At 38.0% G+C, this 24,100-nt stretch overlaps 1 protein-coding gene across 1 annotated transcript in view; it reads left to right on the plus strand.

Moving 5' to 3' along the window:
- The window catches only part of RPS6KA2 (ribosomal protein S6 kinase A2), a 284,003-nt gene that overhangs the window by 203,760 nt on the left and 56,143 nt on the right, over positions 1-24,100 (plus strand). Inside the window, exon 11 of the mRNA XM_036767616.1 lies at positions 9,698-9,762. Coding sequence (XP_036623511.1) covers positions 9,698-9,762 — 65 coding nt within the window. The remainder of the gene's footprint in view (positions 1-9,697; positions 9,763-24,100) is intronic.

Consider the following 24,100-nt stretch of genomic DNA (forward strand, 5'->3'; position numbering starts at 1 on the left):
GTACTCTTTCTTTGGTATTGCAATGCATTATATTATTCATTTACTGAGTGTTGCCCTTGGTACAATTTGATTGCTTTGTGTCCCAGCCTGAAGTAGGTTTGACAGTGTGCCAATTGAGTCATAATTGGAAGCTTCAAAAGCAAAGTTTGCAAAGGCAAAGAACGATAGCAAAGTGAAAAGAAGGTTTTTTTAAAATATTATTATGTATATTACAATAATATATCATAATAATAGTAAAATTAAAAGAGGGTTTATTTATATTAATAAAGATTTTTAAAATTGAAACCATCATCATTTCCTTTTTACTTGTTTGATTATTTTTAGCATTCTTTTTTTTAAGTTTTGGGTTCCAAGTTCTTGTTCTCTCCCTCTCTTTCCCTTCCCCCTCTCTCCCCCTCCCTTGCTCTCTCCCTCTCTTCCTCCTTTCTCTCCCTCTCCCTCCAGCCCTTTCCCCACCCATTGGAAAGGCAAACAATATGATACCCATTTTACATGTGAAATCATATCATTATCACTGTTGAAGATGGCACTATATTAGGATCCTATACATCACTAGTTAAGGATCTCTGAACTTCACAAGTTTGCAACTGAAAACGGAAAACATTGACTATAGTCTGTGTTGAACAACAGTATAGCAGGCTTATTTTGGTTGGTTGGGAGCTGCCAAGTTTGGGTTATAAATTTTCTAGGAATTAAAATAAGCTTAACATTAAAATGATACTGAACCTAATTTAACCTTTAATTCAGAAGGCTAACAGTCATGTGCATCAATTGTCATCCTAGGATATTATAAAGCAGTCTTGATTCTCTGAATGTCTAGTTGTAATTCTGGTAAATGGGAATTTAACAATTACACAAAGCTCTTTTAATTATATGCTATATATTTTTCTTACAAATCAGTGGAGTGACTGTACAGATAGCTGGTTCAAAAATAACTCCCACATCAATAATAAGTTGTTTCATACATGCTAAAATATGAGTTTCATCTCTGTGCTGTTATTAAGTACCATAATCTGCCATTGTTTTCTTGGGTTTTTTTTTTCAAGTACTTAACATGTACCTTTTAAAATGAGGGAGTTGAATTAGATGGCTTCTGAAGCCTCTTCCAGACCAAGGACCAGATGAGGAACTTATGAAGTCTGAAAGGCATAGACACTGCAGATAATGAATTGGGTCCAGAACTAAAAAGGAGGAGTGCAACAGGCTGTCGACTGAATAGGCTTTGGGAAACTATATAGTTCTTTTAATGACCTCAAATTTAGCCCTGAAACAGAGATCAATCTTTTAATGATAGTATTCTACAGTTCTATATGTCTTTAAGGAATAGCTTGACTATAGTCTCTGAAGAACTAAAAATGAGTATCATTCAAAGAGCAATATGGAAGCACAGGTGGGTGTGAGCAGGCTGCAAGACATTACCAACAAGAAACTATAAAGGAAAAGCAGGGTGAAGAATATTAACCAAGAAAGATATAAAAATATGAAAAAGAGAACAGGCCAGTCACATGGCAATAGCAGGGGATGACTGATATACAACCCATGTGTTCTGGTGGCATCCTTCTGATGTCAAGCAAAAGCAAAGCTTTCCTTCAACACATTGGAAGGGCTCCCAGTGCTGAGCTTGTAGGAGAACATGGACAAGAGTCATGCATGCATAGGTTTACATCTATACCCTTGGATAGAATATCTATTTCAGAGTATAGCCTTTTATGAAGAAATTAGTGTAAAATTATTAATAATCGCTGCCTAACGAGATCACAACATAAATTAGTTCAGTGAAGCAAATGTGTAATAAAATGAGATTCACAGTGAGAGTTCCATCAATAAGTTCAGGTTTCTAGGCTTGAATCCCAAGGTGCTAAAAGAACTGACAGATGTAATTGCCAAGCCAGTATTAGTAATCTTTGAAAAATCACAGTGAATGGCAGATATAGAACAGGAAGAGTAAAAGGGGAAAGGCCTTCTGAACCTTTGTAATATAATGGTATGAGGCTCTACCCACAGGGCACAGAGCTAGACTCTGCATAAGAAGCACCTTCTCATAGTCTCTAAGGAAGGGTGATGAGGAAGGAGCCAGAAGAGAGGTCATCTTTTAGAGGTCAACAGAAGAAGAAATGAGTCATAGCTATTGGCTACTTGCTTCTCAGATGTATCAAAGTGGTTCTTTGTTGACTTAACAAAAACAGGAATATAAGGTTATTTCCTAAGTTCAGTTTTATTTTTTTTTTCAGTTCTAAATTCTCTCCTTCCTTATCCCCTCCCCCACTCATTGGGAAGGCAAGAGATAGAAAACCCATTGCAAATAGAAAGTCATGCAAAACAAATCTCTGCATTAGCCATATTCTGAAAGAAAAAGAAAGAGAAAAAATATGCTTTAGTCTGCACTCCAAGTCCATCAGTTCTCTATATAAGATATTTTCCAAAGGCATTGATCCAGAATATGACAGAGAACCTCCCAAGATTTCTCAAACCTGATTAAACAAAGTCTGATAAAAGTACCTTTATTTGGAAACTTGCAAATCTAGAGCTTTTAAAAAAAGTGAAGGGAGAAATTAATAAGCAGATAAAGCTGCCACTCAAGATGGGTGGAACATGTTAACAGATAATGGACTATTTAGCTCATCGGTAGTAGCAGAATACAACTGGTTAACAGGAAGTTAACGCTTAGGATAAGTGAGGAAAGGGTGGAAGCACCTAGTAGCAATAAGTTCAAACTACCAGTCCTGTGTAAAATAAATTTCAAGGTACTGAAAAAAACTGGTTCAAGCTGTATATGAATCCATGTTGATGATCGCTGAAAAATCATGGTGAAAATTGAGGTTCCATAAGACTAGAAATGAGCAAATATTCCAATTTAAAAAAAGGAAAGAGCAAATTCTTTAGACTATAACCTGGTGAGGTGGACTTCTATCCTGACAAAATTATTTTTAAAAATTATCAAAAGAAGTATTTGGAAAGAAAACTAATGGTTTCTAAGAGGACTAATCAAGAACAGAGTATGCCAGATTATCCTCATTTCCTTTCCTGGCAAAGTTATTTAACTGCAAGACCAGTAACATAATAGATATAATTTACCAGGATTTTGGCAAAGCATTTGATAATTTTTTTAATGATAACCTAATGGAAAGGATGGAAGTATGTGGGTGTACAATCGTAGTATAGTTAGCTGGGTTTAGATGAAACACAAATAGTGGTGATTAATGGCTTGGTGTCAACTTCAAAGCAGGTTTCTAGTGGTGTTCCTGGGATCTGTCCATGGTCCTGTTCTTTGAATGTTTTTATCGATGACTTGCATGAAGATGTAAACAGTATTAAATTTGCTATCGACATGAAGTAGGGAGACATAACTGACATATTGGTCAGGATCCAAAAAAATCTCAACAAGTTTAAAATAGCGAGCCATATCTAATGAGATTTTAAAAGATGAATAGTTCAATCAATTTTTAAAAATGTATTAAACATTACTGTGTGCCAGGCACTGTGTCAAGCATCAGAAATACAAAGAAGAAGCAAGAAAAAGGAGCTCACATTATAACAGAGAAGACAACATGTGCTCACATAGGTAGTAAAAGATGAATACACATTAAATGGAATGTAGCCTTGGAGAGGAAAGCACTAATACTTAGGGATTCAAAAACTCAGCTGCACAAATACAAGATAGTAGAGGCAAGATCAGGCAATAGCTCATACTTTTTAAAAAACAATCTGGAGTTTTATGGAACTTGAAGCCTAATATGAGTCAACAGCATTATATGGCACCCAGTAAAGTTAATGCAATCGACCTTTGGCTGCATCATGTCTAGGACTAGGAAGGTGAAAGTACCATTATAATCTGCCCTGGTTATACCACATATAGAATATTACATTCAGTTCAGGGAGTCATATTTTAGAAAACATAGAACTAGAGCATATATCTAGAAGAGGGCAACCCAAGACATTTGAGAGACTAAAGACCGTAAGGCCATGTCGTATAGAGTTTGGTCGAAGGAACTAGGAATATTTAGCCTAACGAAAAGACTTTGTGTCCCTAGGCATTTAAAGGGCATTTGAAATATGGCACTAATCTTGTTCTGCTTGATCCTAGAGGGCAGAACTTAGAAGAATGGGTAGTAAATTTAGAAAAGCAGATGTCAGCTCCATATAATAAAAAAAACAATTTGAGCTATTTCAAAATAGAATGGGCTACCTTGGGGGTTTGCTATCACTGGAGACCTTTCATCAGAGGCTCAATGACTACTTTTCAGGGATGTTATAGGTAGAGATTTGTTATTTAGCATGTGTTGAGCTATTTCAACTCATTTTTGAGGTCTCTTACTCTGTTCTGATAATTGGTAAGCCTTTATTATGTACCTACTATGTGCCAGGCACTGTGCTAAGCATGGGGGATACAAAGAAAGGCAGTCCCTGCCCTACAGGTGCTCACAATGTAATAGGGGAGATAGTATGCAAACAATTATGTACAATACATGTACAGGATAAGTAGGATAGAGAGAAAAGACACTAGAAGCAAGAGGGATTGGGAAAGACATCTTATAGTTGGTGGGATTTGGGGACTTTAAAAAAAACCACAAAGTAGAGATAGAGATGAAGAAAAAGAGCATTCCAGACATGGCAGAACAGCTGGGAAAAATGCTCAGAGCCAACATGTGGGGTGTCATGTTCAAGGACCAGAAAGAAAGACCAGTGCCACTGGATTGAAGAAGGAAGGGAATGAGCATTTATTAAGCACCTGCTATATGCCAAGCACTGTGCTTAATGCTTTACAAATGTCATCTCTTTGATCCTCACAACAACCCTGGGGGCGGGGGGTAGCTATAACTATTTTCCTCATTTTACAGTTGAGGAAACTGAGGCAAATGGAAGTTTTTTTTGTTTTGGTTTGCCCAGGGTCACACAGCTAGTAAGTATCCAAAGTAAAATTTTAACTCAGGTCCTCCTGATTCCATGCCCAGTGATTTATCCTCTGTACCACCTAGCTGCCACAACATTTTTGATATGTTTATGTTCAACTAGGGAAAACCTTTGAGTTTTGGAGGGTTTTGAAACAATAAAATATAATAATATAAGTAATAACTTATCACTAGGTATATGCACTGGCTCTTATACCTAGAATATTTTCCTTCCTTACGTCTACCTTTTAAACTCTCTACCTTATTTCAAAACATAGCTCAAATTCCACTTTCTGCATGAGAGTTTTCCTGGCCCCCTGCTTCTAGTGATTTCATCTTTAATGTTACTTTCCATCTACTCTGTATACATATCATACATGCATGTATTTAAGTATGTATATTTATATATACACACACATATTTATGTGCATGTTGTCTCCTCTGTTCATTTATAAATGCCTTGAGGCTGGGGATATGTGTGTGTGTGTGTGTGTTTAATTTTTCTTTGTCCACATTTATCAGAGTGCCTGTCATATAGTAATCACTTAATAAATTCTTCTTGAGCTATTGACTGACAGTAAGGGAAGGACAATGATTAATCTGAGGGACTATATTTCAGTGTTAGCATTTCAGATACTATTGGCACACCATTAGGAAAAAGGAAGCCTTTTATTTGGCAGAAGGAGGGGATTAAATTTGTGATTTTATTGGTAAAAAGAGGGAAATTCTGGTAAGTAAATGCCCTATACAAATAAATCATGACCTTCTCTACAATTTATAATCTTAATTGCCTGAGGCTCTAAAAATTAAATGATTGCCCAAAGTTACATAGCCAGCATATGTTAGAAATATGACATGAACTCAGCTCTTCCTTACTCAGAGGTCACCTCTCTCCCCACAGTACTACACTATGGTTGCCTCTCTTAAATTATGTCATGATTAACTATCTATTCTGAGAGTCACCATAGTATAGAACAAAGATCACTAGACTTAGAATCAAGAGAACTGGGTTCAAATCCCAACTCTAATACTAGGTTGTGATCATTGTCAAGCCATTTAAACTCTCAGCCTAAATTTCTTAATCTGTAAAATGGGAATAATAAAACTTTTACTACATGGCTCAGACACATGTGAATATAAATATTTTACAAACCTTAAAGTACAACATAGAGTAATAGAATCATAGCTTTGGTCAGTCAATAAACATTTATTAAGCACTTGCTATCTGTAAGAAACTGTTGTAAGTACTGGGGAATACAATAAAGGAAAAACACAGTCCCTATCAGTCAATAAACATTTATTTAGAGCCTACTATGTTCCAAGTACTGTGTTAAGTAGCAAGGATACAAAAAGAGTCAAAAGATAGTCCCTGCCCTCAAGGAGCTTATAATCTAATGGGAGAGAAAATAAGCAAAGATGAACAAACTGTGTAGAAGATAAATAGGAAGTAAATAAAAGAGGGAAAGCAATAGATTTACAAGAGGTCGAAAAAGGCTTCCTGTAAAAGATAGGATTTTAGTTGGGACTTAAAGGAAGCCAGTAGGTGGAGATGAGGGGAAACAGGTATGGGGGACAGTCAGAGAAAATGCTCAAAAGTAAGAGATGAAGTGAATTTTTTGTGGGACTACAAGGAGGCCAGAGCCATTGGATCAAAGAGTTTATGGCAGGGAGTAAGATGTAAGAAGACTCAAGAGGTAACAATCTGGTACTGGCTAAGAAATAGAGTGGTAGGTCAGTAGACTAGATTAAGTACAAATTATGTTATAGTAAAAGCATATAGTAATCTAGTATATGATAAACCAAAAGTTCCAAGCTTTTGGAACAAAAGCTCATTAATGACAAAAACTGCTGGGAAAACTTGAAAACAGTATGGCAGAAACTAGGCATAGACCAACATTTCATACTGTATGCCAAGATAAGGTCAAAATTAGTATATGATTTACACCTAAAGGGTAATACCATAAGCAAATTAAGAGAGCATGAAATAGTTTATCTGTCAGACTTATGGATAAGAAGAATTTAGGACCAAGGAAGATGTAGAGAACATTAAAAAATGTGAAATAGAGAATTTTGATTATATAAAATTAAAAAGGTTTTGCACAAACAAAACTAATGCAACCAAAATTATAAGGAAAGCAGAAAACTGGGGGGAAATTTTTGCAACAAGTATCTCTGATAAAGGCCTCATTTCTCAAATATATAGAGAACTGAGTCAAATTTATAAAAATACAAATCATTTCCCAATTGATATATGGTCAAAGGATATGAACAGGCAACTTTCAGATGAAGAAATTAAAGCTATCTATAATCATGTGAAAAAATGCTCTAAATCACTATCGATTAGAGAAATGCAAATAAAAACAACTCTGAGATACCACGTCACACCTATCAGGTTGGCTAATGTGACAAAAAAGGAAAATGTTGGATTTTGAAAGGGATGTGAGAAAACTGGAATATTAATGCATTATTGGTGGAGTTATGAACTGATCTAACCACTGAGCCACAAAGAGCTATAAAACTGCCCATATCCTTTGATCCTGCTAGGTCTATATCCCAAAGACATCCAAAAAAGGGGGAAAGGACCTATTTGTACAATAATATTTGTAGCAGCTCTTTTTGTAGTGGCTAAGAATTGGAAATTGAAAGGATATCCATCAATTGGTGAATGGCTAAACAAGCTGTGGTATATGATTGTAGTGGAATATTATTGTGCGATAGGAAATAACAAGCAGAATGATTTCAGAAAAAACTGAAAAGACCTACATGAACTGATACATAGTAAAATGAACAGAATCAGGAGAATGTTGTACACAGTGATAGCAATATTGTTTGATGAAGAACTATGAATGACTTAGCTATACAGCAATACAAAGATCCAAGATAATCCCAAAGACTAATGAAAACTAATCTGCCTCCAGAGAAAAAACTGGTATTGTTTGAATGCAGACTGAAGCATGCTATTTTTCACTTTCTTTCTTTATTTTTTTTGTTTGAGTCTTCTTGTACTAAATGACTAATATGGAAATGTTTTATATAATTGCACATGGATAATCTATATCTGATTGCTTACCATCTCAGGGAGGGGGAAAGAAAAGAAGAGAGGGAAGCAGAGATAGAATTGAGAATTCAAAACTTTAAATAAAAATGTAAAAAAAAGATGAAGAGGTAAAGGTGGGCTTGGTTACAAAGGACTTTGGATGCCAGAGGATTTTATATTTGATTCTGGGGTCAATAGGAAGCCACTGAAGTTTATTGAGTTGGAGAATGACATGATTGGACCAACATTTCAGGAAGATCACTTTGGTGGCTGAATATGGAATAGATCGGAGTGGAAAGAAACTTGAGGCAGGCAAAACCACCAGAAGGCAATAGTCCAGGCATGAGGTAATAAGGGTCTGCATGAGGATGGTAGCAATATCAAATGAGAGAAGGGGTCATATTCAAGAGATGTCATAAAGGTGAAATTGACAGACCTTGACAACGGATTGGGTGGGAGAGGGTGGTAAGAGATAGTGAGCAGCGAAGCATGACACAAAAGTTGTAAGCCTGAAGCTCTGGGAGGATGATTCTGCCCTTTTCAGTAATATGCAAGGTAGGAGAGAGGAGAGAGAAGGTTTAGGGAGAAAGATAATCGGTTTGGTTTTGGTCATGTTGAGTTCAAAATGTCTACTGTATGTCCATTTTGAGATGTCTGAAAGTCAGTTTAGAGATGCAAAATTAGAGACCAGCAGAGGTTTGGGGGCAATATGGGTACATTTGAGAATCATCAATATAGAGATGGTAATTAAATCCATAGGAGCTTATTAGATCATCAAGTGAAATAATCAAGAGAAAGAAGAGAAGAGACCTAGGCTCAGGCCAGAACCCTATAGGGCATAGGATATTTGCCCTCAAAGGGTTCATATTATAATGATTTTTAAAGTCACCTAGTCTAGTGCCCTCTTTTTATTGTGAGAAAACTGAAGCTGAGAAAGGTTGTGACTTGTTGAAAGTTAGACTTATAGGAAGGGCCAGAGTCAGAATCTCATGCATTTGTCTCTGCAGAGGACTTCTCCTCACCACATCAGCATTGTCTGTTACATGTTGCTGGTTTCTGCAATGGAATGAAGGGTTCTTCGAGAGTGAGAACTTGGCCATTATTTATCCCATTATGGGGCAGCTAGATGGCACAATAGATAGAGTGCCGGGCTTGGAGTCAGGAAGACTCTTCTTCATGAGTTCAAATCTGGCCTCAGATGCTTACTAGCTGTGTGACCCTCGGCAAGTCACTTAACTCTGTTTGCCTCAGTTCCTCCCCTGTAAAGTAAGCTAGGGAAGGAAATGGCAACCCATTCCAGTATCTTTGCTAAAATAACCCCAAATGAGGTCACAAAGAGTCGGACACAACTGAACAACAACCATCACGACAACAACAACAACAACAAAATATCCCTTTATACAGTACAACATATAGTGATGTACAGGGTGATACAGTTTTTTCAATGTAACATGTACCCAGCTTTTGTTATATTTTCATTGGCAGTTTTTTCCCTCATTTTGAGATTCTCTTGCAAAATTAAAAAATGCAAACCTCTTCAGAATGACTGGGCACCCCAGCCCAGCTCTCTTTCACCCATCTCTTCACATTTCCTCAGAAGCAAAACATAGAATTGATAAAGGTGTGCAGCTGGGAGCAAGAACCTAATTATACAAGACAATATAAAACACATACTTTTACAAACAGTGTGACTTCCACGTTACTAGCTACCAGAAAGAAAACACCATTCTGTTTTTACTGCAGTGCTCAAACTTTGCTTTATTGTTGGCAGGTGCTGGCCTTGACGGAGTAGAAGAAATTAAGCGCCATCCTTTCTTTGTAACCATCGACTGGAATGTAAGTTGTATATTGAACGTTTCTGAGACTACGCTAATATTAGATGAATATAATGAGAGGCAAATGGAAACTGGAAGATTACTATGTTCAGACTAATCGGGCCCAGGCACAATGCAAATACATGTGTATTCCACAGAAGGTTACCCCAACCAACATCAGTTTAAAATAACCTCATAGGCAAACCCCACTGGAAATCTCTAAAATTCTGTTGCAGTTTTGTGGATCCACTTAATGACATTAGGTGGGATAGGCCTGTATGTCAAAAAGTCGGATAATCCTGGGATATGTTTCAGGACTTTTTTCAGCTTGGTTATAGCAGACAGGAAAATGGACATCATTTCGGAAGTACTGGGAATGGCCTTTTGTACCCCCTCTATTGGGACCCCCACTTGCTCAGGAGAGAAAAATTCCTTTAACAGAAGGACATTCTGCACTTACAGATAAGCTCTGAAACGTACATACCACCAGGAGAGGTGACACATACGCATACATACTAAAGCAAAATGGCCAGTATCATGTTTTTTCTTGAGAGAAGACTTCGATAAGGTCTCAGGGATAAGACCATGGTAATTTTTGGTACCTAAAAAATGAGAATGAAGGAAAGACATGGAAAACTATTAACAAATGTCTATTTCACCATTTTACCCAAGGCCATCCCATGAATTGTCCTCTGATAAGGTTCTTCCAGCTCTGAGATTTTATGATTCTATATGTAGAGAAGGATACTCTGTCCTGATGAACGCAAGTAGAAAGATTTCCTTGTGTACAAATGCAGCTTGTACAGCCAAATGATTCCAAAACCTCAGAATTCTTTAGCAGGAGCCAAATAAAAGAGACTGCATAGTAACCCTTTTTTTGTAATATGAGTCATAACATTCTCAGATTTTACAGTATGTTTTCATTTGGTATAATGACGTTCATTTCAATAATATTTGAACTCTCTTCTGTAAGTGACAGAAATGAGTATAGAAAGATGTGTTTGACTAGAATGAAGTGGAATCATTATAAAAATAAAAAGTGAATACTTTCACATACTCTGTGTAGCAACGTAGAGGTAGCCCTCCACTTTTTGCCTCCTCACACATGTGTATGTGATAGTGATGATCTCTGGCTGAAGGGATTAAGGGGAAGTTCATCTCGATGAACTGAGCCTTGAAAGACAGGCAGGATGTGAATAGGCAGTGATGGATGAAAAGGGGAAAGGAAGCAGTGTGAACAAAATAGAGGATTTTTTGTTGTTGTCCTTTAACCATGAAAAACAGCGTGGTTTAGGTTAGTGTCAGGTTTAGGACCTGAAAGAAGTCAATCTTCATACTTAAATGGTCGCAGTTCTACTAGAGGAAGCAATTCTCATATATAGTGTTCCATCTCCTATATCCATGCCTTTTACATTGCCTCTTCCTTTTACCTGAAATGACTTTTTCTTTACTTCTGACTTTCAAAAATCCTAGCTTCCTATAAGGCTCAACTCAGTTACCACTGCCTAAATGAAACCTTTCCTGATTCCCCCAATTGCCAGTGATTTCCTTCTAAAGTCACCTTGTTTCTATTGGGCATATGCCCATATGGCCACATATTGTCTCCCTAAGTTTGACTTCTTAGCTCTTTAAGAGCAAAGACAGGTTTCACTTGTGTGCTTGTATGCCTGGTGCCTAGTACCTATACCTAGTATGTGCCTGGCACATAGTAGACAGTCAACACTTTAAGGAAATGTAGAAAGTAGAAAGTTCTCGTGTTCTCTCTCTCTCTCTCTCTCTCTCTCTCTCTCTCTAAGATTTTTCAACATTACATAAAAAAAAATGCCAACCCTGAAATTAACATCTATGACTGCAACCACCATCTTTTTTATTTATAATTTGTTTTTCACCTTACTTTTCCCTTTTCTGAGCTAAATAGTAGGACTTAAATTGAAAGAGTTTGAGAGGTTCTTTGTAAAGCCTTGGTTTTAAGTGCAATTTACTATCTATTTTCTCAAGAAGATAAATTTGAAAAATATTTTTGGAGAAGGGTATGGTAAACCACATACATAATTTCTGTGAAAGACAACAGTGACATGAAATTTTTAAATGGAAAGAGCATATTCATTCTCTGTCCTTCAGACCGTGTGTGTGTGTGTGTGCGTGTGAGAGAGAGAGAGAGAGAGAGAGAGAGAGAGAGAGAGAGAGCGCACAATTCCTTAAAGTGTAATGGGGTGTCGCAAAAGTCTCAGTGCAGTTTTAAGCTATTAAGGCTTAAAACTACACTAAGATATTTGGGACAACTCGAATAAATGTTAGTTATTATTATTTTCCTGGATCAGTTATATCAAGTTTTATGTTTGCCTTATGTCTTTCTCTGAAATTATGTTTGAAATATATCTCCTTAGGTAAGGAACCTGTAAGTAATTCTTAAAACTAAAACCTTGCAAAGTGCTCTATCAATTTTAAATCTATCTCAGACTAAAATGAAAATGTTTTATGTGATTGTGTATGTATAACCTACATCCAGTTGCTTACTGGAGGAGAGAGGGGAGGGAAGAAGGAAGGGATAGAATTTGAAACTCAAAACTTTTTAATGTTAAAAATTGTTTTAATGTGTAATTGGGGGGAAATTAAATATTATTTAAAAAATTAAATCGGTCTCAGAAGAGGAAGAGGTAGTAAGAGATGAGACATACATCAGTCAGTTAGTCAAGAAACATTGAAGCACTCGTAATATGCCAGGCACTGTGGTAAGCACTGGAAATAAAGGAGTTTACAGTCTAAAGGGGCAGACAACATGCAAACAACAATGTGCCAACAAGATATAGAGAGAATAGATGGCAGGAGATCTCAGAGGGAAGGCACTAGCACGTTGGAGGTGGGAGGGGGAGGAGAACAATGGGTCAGGAAAGGCCTCTTACAGCGCCAAAAGGGAAACAAATAGTGACTGCACATACATTATCTCATTTGACCCTGTGATGTTGGTAATACAAGTGCCATTATTCCCATTAACCAGATAAGCAAACAAATAACTTATCCATTGTCACATATAGTAGGTAGTGAGTAGCAAAGAGAAGCTAAAGCTCAGACCCCATAAAACCAAGGGAAACCAGACAAAATTCCTGAAAGATATTGAATAAATATGATCTGCCTCTTTAAAATATCCTATTGCTTGGATTTCAGGGCACTGTGTGCTTTTGGGGAGCTCTCACATGTAATATTACTACAGACTGGAGCTTCTGTTTTCTCATCCCATTGAAGTGGGGAGCAGCAGAAGGACGGAGAAAGGACAAAGGTGGGGCTCCAGACAGAATGAGCAAGTGTGGGTGGAATTAAGGAAGGCAAACTTTGCAAAAGCAATTAGACTATTTTTTTCCAACCTAAACTTTTGAAAGCTATAGGAAGGCTGGGTTAGTATGCGTTCCAGAGCTCCCAAGTCAGTGTGTGCTTTGTACTAAGGCTGGCTTCTTTCTACCCTGCCTTTGTGATAACAGCCAAGCTGTCAGCAGACCCCTCAAGGGTGGAAGTAGATCTGGACAGCAAAATAAGAATTGGTCTTGTGCAAATGTTTAGCGTTGTTCTCTGTATGGTTATCGCAAAGGTGGTAATTGTGTTCCTGCAGCAAGTACATGGTATTTTGCATTAGTTTGCATGCAATCAGCCAGCATCAATACTAATGTGCTAGATAATTAACATTGATTTGAGGAAGAGGGGTTATTTCAGGGTTTGAGGTTTTTATGGATCCAGAAAGTAGCATATAGATAGATCTTTGGGGTTAAGGACTGTCTCCTATTCATTTGCGCATTTTGAAGAAGTCCTAATCATTTAAACTTATTTATCATCATTAATCTGTCAAAGAAAAAAGGGCAAAATCTAAAAGAGAAACATATCTTACATGGATTTCTATGCATGTGGTCACCTGTCCTTCTATAGCTAGTAGGCTCCAGAAACACCCCACATTCCACCCTTGCCACCTTACTTCCTTCTACTCTGCAATTTCCCTCTCTAGACCAGGGCTGTCCAAAATGTGGCCTGTGGGCCACATGCTACCACAGTGCAATTTATGCAGCCCGCCTACAAGCATAGAAATTTACATAAATGCTTTAGTAAATGAAGCCGAGCTACCACAGAGCTCTCACTAAAATGGCAAATCAAAATATATTGTCTATTGTTTCAATAAAAACCTGAGGTTGGACAGCCTTGCTGTATACCACTGGACTTCCAAACACCATCCCCAGGAGGACAAGCTACTCAGCTTTGGAATGCCCACCCTGGGGCTGGCATGATCATGATTGACCAACACGAATACAAAATCACATAGCTGAAAGGCTCACTCTGTCTGGCCAGCCCCACCCACAATCCCCATTCCACCCCAACCATCTTCTTGCCCTATTTTGTATATTACCCTTATCTCCCTTCACTCTTTCCTCCAGGAACCACAATGAAATTGATACCTCTGTTGCTATTAGAAAGAGTATATCAATGAATTCTCTTATAACCCTATTCACCATCTCTCTGATTTTTAAAGTAAAACATCCTTCCCATTTCCCTATTAGAATGCAGGCTTCTTGAAGGCAGGTACGGTCATATTTTTGTATTTGTGTCCTCAGCATTTAGCAAAGAAATTGGCATGTTGTTGCTGTTGTTCAGTTGTGTCTGACTCTACGCGACCACACAGACTTTGTCCATGGGGCTTTCTTGGCAAAGATCCTGGAATGGATTGCTGTTTCCTTCTCCAGTGTGTGTGTGTGTGTGTCCATGTCTTACAAATGAGAAACTTAGGCAAATAGGAGTTAAGTGATTTGACCAGGTTCACACAGCTAGTAATTACATGAGGACAGATTTGAACTCAGATCTTCCTGACTCCAAGCCTGGTGCTCTATCCATTGCACTGCCTAACTGTTCCATTTGGCGTAAGTGCTAAATAATAATGGGGTTTTTTCTGTCTTTCATTTTCTGAAAAATGAAGACCTAGAAGTAGCTAAAGAGCCATGAAGTATCACATCTGTGTTAAATTGAAATGAATTGATAGAAGGTTGGACAAGAAGAGAACTTAGTGTGATTCGCAACCATTACAGTTTTTACCTAATATACCCCGATAAAGAAAAGCAGCAAACCTTTAGATTGGCTGACATAATTGTTTTCCCAGAGTTGTAACAAGGCACTTATGTGCTTCAGGCAAGTTTTTAAAATTATGACCGTATGTATTGTTGCTTCCAGAGGCTCAACTGGCCTATCATCAGAGAGATGCCCTCATTCCAAAAAGAACAGAATTTTCTGGCATTAAGAATGTGCTTCATAAGGAGAATATTATGTATCTCACTGATGCCCTTCTCTCTCCCGTGTTGCTTCTCATTCTTTCTAGTCTTAGTCCAAGCTCTTTTCTCTATATGAGTATCCTTATCCACATTGGCTCACTTTTACCGTCTGCCACCCCAAATTGGCTTACTTTCACCCACATCTGTTCCACTTACCCTAGCCCTCCAAGTGCAAATGTCAGATGAGTCAATCAAGAATGCCTCCTGGTATTCAAATGCACCTTGTAGTGGTAACAGGAAAAAAATTTAGAGGAATCCAGTAAGCAAATTTAGGGAAAGATATATTCAGCCAGGATGTATTTGTTCTGTTTCTTAGCTACATGGACAAATGAAAACATAATGGAATAAGACATTTAAACTATATCGAGTCTGCTTTGCAGGAAGGCAGTCATCACTGTACAGGAATCCTGAAATCCTTTCTTCTCAGACCCTTTGCTGACAGCTGGCCTCCTGCCTGGGTGATGAATCCAAGTACTTACCTGGGGGATTCAAATCAAAGAACACAAGGATAAATCAGTCTCTGCTCTGCTTTATTCTATGGCCCAAAACTGCCAACAAAAGGTACCCTTGTTTCTCGGAGGCAAACATCTGTCACAAAGCAGTTGTCCCGTGGAATCTTTGGGTCACGAGCATCCCTAGCAAGAACTGACTCAACCAGCCATAAATAGAAATGCTGACAGGTGTTCCAGATTGATCCTAGCTGCCTTTTCAATTGGTTTCAAAGACCCACAAATGAGTTTTCAGTTCTGGAGAACTTCTCTTTTTAGAGCTTTCACCATCTGACTAGCAAAGTGGAAAACTAACAAGTTAATTATAGGCAAAGCACCTCTGTCCTTGAGTTATGTGATAGTGACCAACACAACCTTTATTGTTGTTGATTTTTTTCTATTTCTGAAGCTCATGCCATGAGCACCAAATTAGCATATACACAGAAGAAAAGTACCTTCCAAAGATTTAAAGAAAGTCAGGCATTTCAGCCCACCCAATCAAACACTTGGAAGGTTTCCAATTCATCCTTGGCCCTTCTCGAACTAAGAATCTTGGCTTTCCTGACTATGGAGGAGCTATTCATTAGAATAGAGGCCAGTGGATGCATTTGCCACGATGCACCAAGACATGCTAAAAAGAAAATTTGGAGCGGAGTCAAGATGGCAGTGGGAAAGCAGGGACTTGCTTAAGTTCCTCCACCAAATCCCTCCAAACACCTGTAAAAAATGGCTCTGAACAAATTCTAGAGCTGCAGAACCCACGAAATAGCAGAGGGAAACAGATTTCCAGCCCAGGAGAGCCTAGATGTTTGCTGGGAAGGGTCTATCACACAGTGCTGAGAGCAGAGGGCAGCCCAGCCTGGGCCGCACCAGGACAGACCAGACCTGGAATCAGCCGGCCAGAACAGGCCATGAAACAGTGAGCTGTGGCAGTTACCAGACTTCTCAGCCCACAAACACCAAAAAGCAGGTTGGGGGAAACTGCGGGATCAAGTTCAGAGCAGTCCAGCTGCCAGCTCTGGGGGTGGAGGAGGTTGTACAATGGTGGCGGTAGCAGGAAGCTCCTGAGGCTGCCTTCAGAGTGCCAGCATCAGTGGCTTCCCAAGTCCCTGGCTCACACGGTGGGAGGAATCTAGCAGCAGATCAGAGCAAGAATGCAAGGAGCACTTTGTAGACACAAAGACAGATTCTCTTGCTGTGCCCTACTTGGATCTGAATTGTGGTCCCGGTTGGCAGTTCTTGTGGAGGAAGAGTGCTGCTGTGACAGAGCCTGGGGTGACAGTGAAGTAGAAATAGCTCTGAAAACAGCAGTCCTTAGACCTTAAAGCTTGGGACAAAGTACTCTCTACTCTACAAGCAGTCATATCCTGACAAAAAGCTCAAGGGTCAAGTAGTTGGCTGGGAACATAAACAGGCAGCGAAAACAAACTCAGACTCAAACCCAAACTCTTGATAACTTTTTTGGTGACAAAGAACATCAAATCATACAGCCAAAAGAAGTCAACAAAGTCAAAGAGCCTACATCAAAAGCCTCCAAGAAGATCACACAAGTGGGAAAAGGACCCATATGTACAAAAATATTATTAGCGGCTCTTTTTGTAGTAGCAAAGAATTGGAAATCAAGGGGATGCCCATCAATTGGGGAATGGCTGAACAAGTTGTGGTATATGAAGGTAATTGAATACTATTGTGCGATAAGAAATGGAGATAATAACATGGAAAAACCTACACGATATAGTGCTAAGTAAGTGGGGCAGAACCAGGAGAACATTATACCAACCACAGATATATGGATTCTGTAATGACTAACCTTGGTAGACTTCACTTTCTCAGCAATACAAGGTGCAAAGACAACTCAAAAGGACTCATGATGGAGAGAGCTATGTACATCCAGAGGAAGAAGTATGAAGTATGAATGCAGATTGAGGCACACTGTTTGCTCTTCTTTTTTCCCTTTTTTTTCTCTTTTGTTTGTTTTTGGCTTTTTTGGTTTTGTTTCATCTTTCTCCTGATTCATTCCTTTGATCATAATTCTTCTTTACAACTTGACTATTGTGTAAATAAGTTCAAAGTGAAGTTATATGTAGAAGATATATCGGATTCCATGCCATCTTGGGGAGGGAGGGGGGAAGGAGGGGAAGAAAATCTGGACCTCAAAATTATGTGGAACTCGGCATTGTAAACTAAAAATAAAAAAATCTTAATTATAAAAAAGAGGAAAAAAAGCCTCCAAGAAAGATATGAATTGGGCTCAGGCCATGGAAGAGCTCAAAAAGCATTTGGAAAAGCAAGTAAAAGAAGTAGAGGAAAAATTGGGAAGAGAAATGAGAGTGATGCAAGAAAACCATGAAAAACAAGTTAATGACTTGCTAAAGGAGACCCCAAAAAACACTGAAGAAAATAACACCGTAAAGAATAGACTACCCAAATGTCAAAAGAACTCCAAAAAGCCAATTGAGGAGAAGAATGCCTTGAAAGGCAGAATTAGCCAAATGCAAAAGAAGGTCCAAAAGACCACTGAAGAAAATATCACCTTAAAAATTAGATTGGAGCAAGTGAAAGCTAGTGACTTGATGAGAAACCTAGATATTATAAAACAGAACCAAAGGAATGAAAAAATGAAAGACAATGTAAAATATCTCATTGGAAAAACCACCGACCTGGAGAATAGATCTGGGAGAAATAATTTAAAAATTATTGGACTACCTGAAAGCCATGATCAAAAAAGAGCCTAGACATCATTTTTAAAGAAATTATCAAGGAAGACTGCCCTGACATTCTAGAACCAGAGGGTAGAATAGAAATTGAAAGAATCCACTGATTGCCTCTTAAAAAAGATCCCAAAAAGAAAACTCCTAGGAATATTGTCACCAAATTCCAGAGTTTCCAGGTCAAGGAGAGAATACTGCAAGCAGCCAGAAAGAAACAATTTGAATATTGTGGAAACACAATCAGAATAATACAAGATCTAGCAGCTTCTACATTAAGGGAATGAAGGGCTTGGAATATGATATTCCGGAGGTCAAAGGAGCTAGGATTAAAACCAAGAATCACCTACGCAGCAAAACTGAGTATAGCTCTCCAAGGCAAAATATGGATTTTCAATAAAATAGAGGACTTTCAAGCTTTCTCATTGAAAAGACCAGAGCTGAATAGAAAATATGACTTTCAAACACAAGAGTCAAGAGAAGCATGAAAAGGTAAACAAGAAAGAGAAATCATAAGGGACTTACTAAAGTTGAACTGTTGTGTTTACATTCCTACATGGAAAGATGATGTGTGTAATTCAGGAGACCTTTCTCAGTATTAGGGAAGTTAAAGGCAATATAGACAGAGGGTAGAGGATGAGTTGAATATGAAGGGATGATATGTAAAAAAAATGAAATAAATTTAAGGGGTGAGAGAGGATTATATTGAAAGAGGGAGAAAGGGAGAGATAGAATGGGGTAAATTATCTCACATAAAAGTGGCAAGAAAAAGTAGTTCTGTTGGAAGGGAACAGGGGGCAGGTGAGGGGGAATGAGCAAATCTTACTCTCATTGGATTCAACTTGAGGAGGGAATAACATACACACTCAATTGGGTATCTTACTCCAAAGGAAAATAAGGGGAAGGGGATAAAAAAAGGGGGGATGATATAAGGGAGGGCAGTTAGGGGGAGGAGGTAATCAAAAGCAAACATATTTGAAAAGGGACAGAGTCAAGGGAGATAATTGAATAAAGGGGGACAGGATAGGATGGAAGGAAATATAGTTAGCCTTTCACAACAAGAGCATTGTGGAAGTGTTTTGCATAATGATACATGTGTGATCTATGTTGAATTGCTTGCCTTCCTAGGGAGGGTGGGTGGAAAGAGAAGAGGGGAGAGAATTTGGAACTCAAAGTTTTAAAAGCAGATGCTTAAAAAAATTTAAAAAATTTTTTTCGCATGCAGCTGGGAAACAAGATATATAGGGAATGGGGCAGAGAAATCTATCCTGCCCTACAAGAAAGTAAGGGGAAAAGGGATGGGGGGCGGGGAATGGGGTGAAAGAGGGGAGGGCTGACAGGGGAATGAGGCAATTAGAATATATGTTATCTTGGAATGGGGGGAGGGTAGAAATGGGGAGAAAATTTGTAACTCAAAATCTTGTGGAAATCAATGTTGAAAATTAAAATATTAAATAAAATATATACAGAAAAAAAAAGAAAATTCAATTCATGAATTCTTTTCTTATTATGTTTTCTGTGCCTGATATTCTTAGCATACCAAGGAAGCTGTTCTTTTTCAAGAAAGCTAACAGTGAATCCTTCTTAAGGCAATTAAAAGTGATTATTAATCCCATAATTTATCAGTTTTGTAAATTTGGATTGTTATATAAGGTTTCCTTAAAATGAGGCCAAACCAAGAAAAAGTCACTATCCATTTATTCACTAAAAACTAAAGGCAACCGAATGCATGAGCGCATATATTAAACTTCTCCATTAGTCTTTCCTATGCACACTGTCATTCTTCTACACCTGCATATTCATGCAATCTCATTTCCTGTGCAGCCTGTAAGAATGCCCTTTACTCTGCTGAGACTTATTAGTTTGAAACTCAAATTGATTGTGGGAGGCAGACATTGATGGGCTATAACCCTATCCTAGAGTTTGTTTCTGATTCCATTAAGGCAGGCTCTGGCGCTATCTAAGTTAGCACATTCATTACACCCCACCTGTAGCTTTTTGTTTCCTCTGTCATTTGAGAGTGATTTTTTGGTATAAAAGAAATCATTAATATAGCTACACAGAGTTTTCTATTATATTGCTTCTATCATGAATCTCATTCTATCAGTGTTATGAGACCTGTATCATGAAGCCTTTTTTTAAAATGAGGTGATTTTAAAGTAGTGCCCAGGACATTCTGTCAAATAAATCCCATTTTCATTCTTGTGTGAATCATTCTTGCACTGTCATAGACTGAAAATGCAGGTCAAGAATTGCTAATGTGCATCTTACAAAGTTAAAAATCCTAAATGGAATGCAACCTACATTTTCATGTCAGCTTAATTTTGAAGTACAATAATTCATATTATAGACTTTGGGGCAAAATAATTTAATTTGTCCTTCATATTCACCTCAGCTAGCAAGAATTTATTATTTAATGTGCCAGGCTGTGTCCTAGGTGCTGAAAGAAAAAAAATGAAACAGACCCCGTCCTCAAGGCACTTAAAGTCTACTGGATTGGGAGTGGGGGGAACATGTCCATAAATAAATCAATGCAAAATATATACAGAGTGATTCTAGAGCAGGGGTGGGATGGAGATAGCACAAACAGTTGGGAGAGATCAGGGAAGACCTGGTTTAGGAAATACACCCTCAGATGGGTCTTGGAAGGAGCTTCAGATTCCAGGAGACAGAGATGAGGAAAGAAAACATTATAGACATGGAAGCTAGCATACAAAGGCATACAGATGGGGGAGATAGGACATCATGTGCAAGGAACATTAAGTAGACTATTTTTTTGCAATAATTCGGATTGTAGAACTAAGAATTCAGAAAAATGTTTGTTGACTTCTACTATGATTTTGATAAGCCATTTAATCTTAGTAATACAAAGACAAGAAGTAATGTTTCACATTGAGAATGGTCTGCCTTGTCTGTCCAGTAAAACTGAAGATTAAATATTGTGATTTTCTTTGGAAGGGGCTAATTTGGAGAAACAAAGACTTAGGGTTAGGACCTTAGGACCTTAGGGTTGTACCTTGGGATGGTTGGTTTCTCCGTGTGTAAGTTAGACTTCTGTGGAAAGTGGGAGTCTCCTACTTCAGCTTCATCTTTTAATATGACCTTGTGTTCCCAGTTTCTTCCTCTGAGTATCCGTCCCTCCATCTGCTCATGTAATAGCAGGGGTTATAGACTCTCAAAAATATAAGGGACTTGAGATAATCTAGTCCAATCCAAACCTAAACAGGAATCTCCTCTACTATTGCTTGAAAGCTTCTTGTGATAAGAAATCTGCTGCCTTCTAAGACAGTCCACCCTGCTTTGGGACAGCTCTAATCATTTGGAAGTGTTTCCTTCCACAAAACTATAATCCAATTTGGCAGCTTCCTCCCATCAGTCCTGGTTCTGCCCTCTTTTATCAGTCACTAGGCACTTATTCAACACCTACTATGTGCCAGGAACCGTGCTAGGCACTCAAATAGAAAAATGAAAGTATCTACCCTCAAAGAGCTTACAGTTCAGTTAAATGAAACATTGCATAGAAACATAGGTATATACAAAATAGATCAAAGGTGAAAGACCAATAGAATTAGTCTAATTCTGCTTCAGTATGGCATCCATTCAACTTCTGTTGTTATTATTGAGTCATTTTCAGTCATATCTGACTCTTTGTGACCCCATTTGGGGTTTTCTTGGCAAAGATACTGGAGCGGCTTGCCATTTCCTTCTCCGGCTCATTTTAAAGATGAGGAAACTGAGACAGAGTTAAGTGACTTGCCCAGGGTCACAAAGCTAATAAGTGTCTGAGACTGGGTTTGGGTTGGAAGGCCCAATAGAATAAGTCTAATTCTGCTTCAATATGGCAACCATTCAACTACTTGAGGGCAATTGTCATATCCCCATAAGTCTTCTCTTCTCCAAGCTAAACATTGCTACTTCCTTCAGCCAAACCTCAAATGGCATGGTGTCCAGTGTTAGCAAACAGGAAGAACGTTGATATATTGGAGCATATCCTAAAATGTAGCTCCCACAATTGAGTGCCATGCCATCAGTATGATCTTACCTAAAGGGACTATCACTTCTCTCACTATAGACACAATCTATTAATGTAACCCAAGATTATGTAAGCTTTTATTGTCGGCCATGTCACACTGTTGAGTTGTATTGAGTTGCAGATCACTTAAAATACCCAAATCCTTTTCATAAAAATGGCTGTCTAGTTATTTCTCCCATCTATTACATAGGAAGTTAATTCTTTTTTAGCCTGATTATAGGATTTCAGTTCTCCCTCATGAATTTCATCTTTTTAGATTTCACTTCTTAATTTATCTTGTAAATATCTTTTAAGATCCTGTTTCTATCTCCACTGTATTATATTTCTCTCTCAATTTTGTATAATCTTCAAATTCAGTAGTCATGGAATTATTATTTGCTTTTCTCTCTCCCTTAACTTCAAAGGACATTGATGTTACAGGAAATAAGAGTGAGTATATATAGTCAACTGGTACCATACATTGAGTTGGATGTTCTTTCCAACAATGCAGGTTGCAAGCCATCTACATTTGACCATCTTGTGCAGCTCCTATCTATATGCTCCCTTAAGCTAAGCAAGGGGTTGGGGGAGGTGCAACATGCTACTTGTTTATTCCTAACAATTTGAGGATATCATTATAGCACACAGGAGATCCACAGGCTACTCTTGCCATATGACCAACCTATCTTATTTTTTTATGATAGATATGTAATAACATCCCTTATTTTGGTTCTTCATCATAATTCCTAGTTAATAAAGTATACTAGTACTCATGTTTAATTAGGCAGAGATTCTTGTGCTCCAAGCTTTTCTGCCATATAACACTGATATAACGGTGTTTAAGAAAAGAGATGGTCTTTTGTTTCTGGGAGTAGTGTATGTGTGTAAACATGTATGAATATGTATGTATGTATGCATGGCAGTTTATAATGTGAGAAGTGTTATTGTTTAATGGATAGAGAGCTAGCCTTAGAATTTGGAGGACCTAGGTTCAAGCCTGCTTCTGATACTTATTACTTATGTGACTTTGAGCAGGTACATAAGCTCCCAGGGCTCCAGACAACTCTCTTAGATTCCAAATTGTAGAACAGATGCCAATCTATATTGGCAGAAGGAGCATCCTTCTTATGCAGATGAAATATATCCATGTGTCTATATGTGTGTATTTACATGTGTGTATGTATATATACACAATGAGAAGTTGGCATAAGAGGGCACTGAATTAAAGGTACTGAGACTTTGATTTTGCCTGCCAGACACACTTATGCCTCCATATCAGAAAGAATAAGTCCTAACTGCAGAAATGAGCACTCTCTGTAGAATAGTAGCATGAGGAAGCAAACATTTGGAGAAAGAAGAGGATATGAGTTTTACTTAGACAAATATTTATTTAGTATTCAATTCCCATATCACAAGAGGTGATTTATAGAGGTTATCAAAACAGGCACAAACATTCTATGTCCAACAGTATTGTTTTGTTATCAGTCTTGCCTTTAGGGGCTAATATTTCAATGAAGGCCCACAGCTCTCTTCTGCTTATTAGATTTCTTCCAACAAGTGTATGTATCAGGGAAGTTTATACAAGTGCGTCACTAAAGAGAGAAGTATTTTTCTATTTCTGGAAAGAGTTTAAGGAGTAACTCAATTCTAGAAATTCACTAATGGCAGGAAATGACCAGATCTTACATGAGTTGAGTAATTATTCCCCTTTTGATATTCCCAAATGAATATATAAAGCTATTATCTATGCATTCTGGAACACCTTCTGGTCACTAAAGTAATAGAACAACATTCAGTATTTGGTCCTCCTATAAATAACTATTGTTCTGTATATCATCACTATTTCTCCTAG

The sequence above is a fragment of the Trichosurus vulpecula genome, chromosome 7, assembly GCF_011100635.1.
Source record: "Trichosurus vulpecula isolate mTriVul1 chromosome 7, mTriVul1.pri, whole genome shotgun sequence".
NCBI classification, from domain to species: Eukaryota; Metazoa; Chordata; class Mammalia; order Diprotodontia; family Phalangeridae; genus Trichosurus; species Trichosurus vulpecula.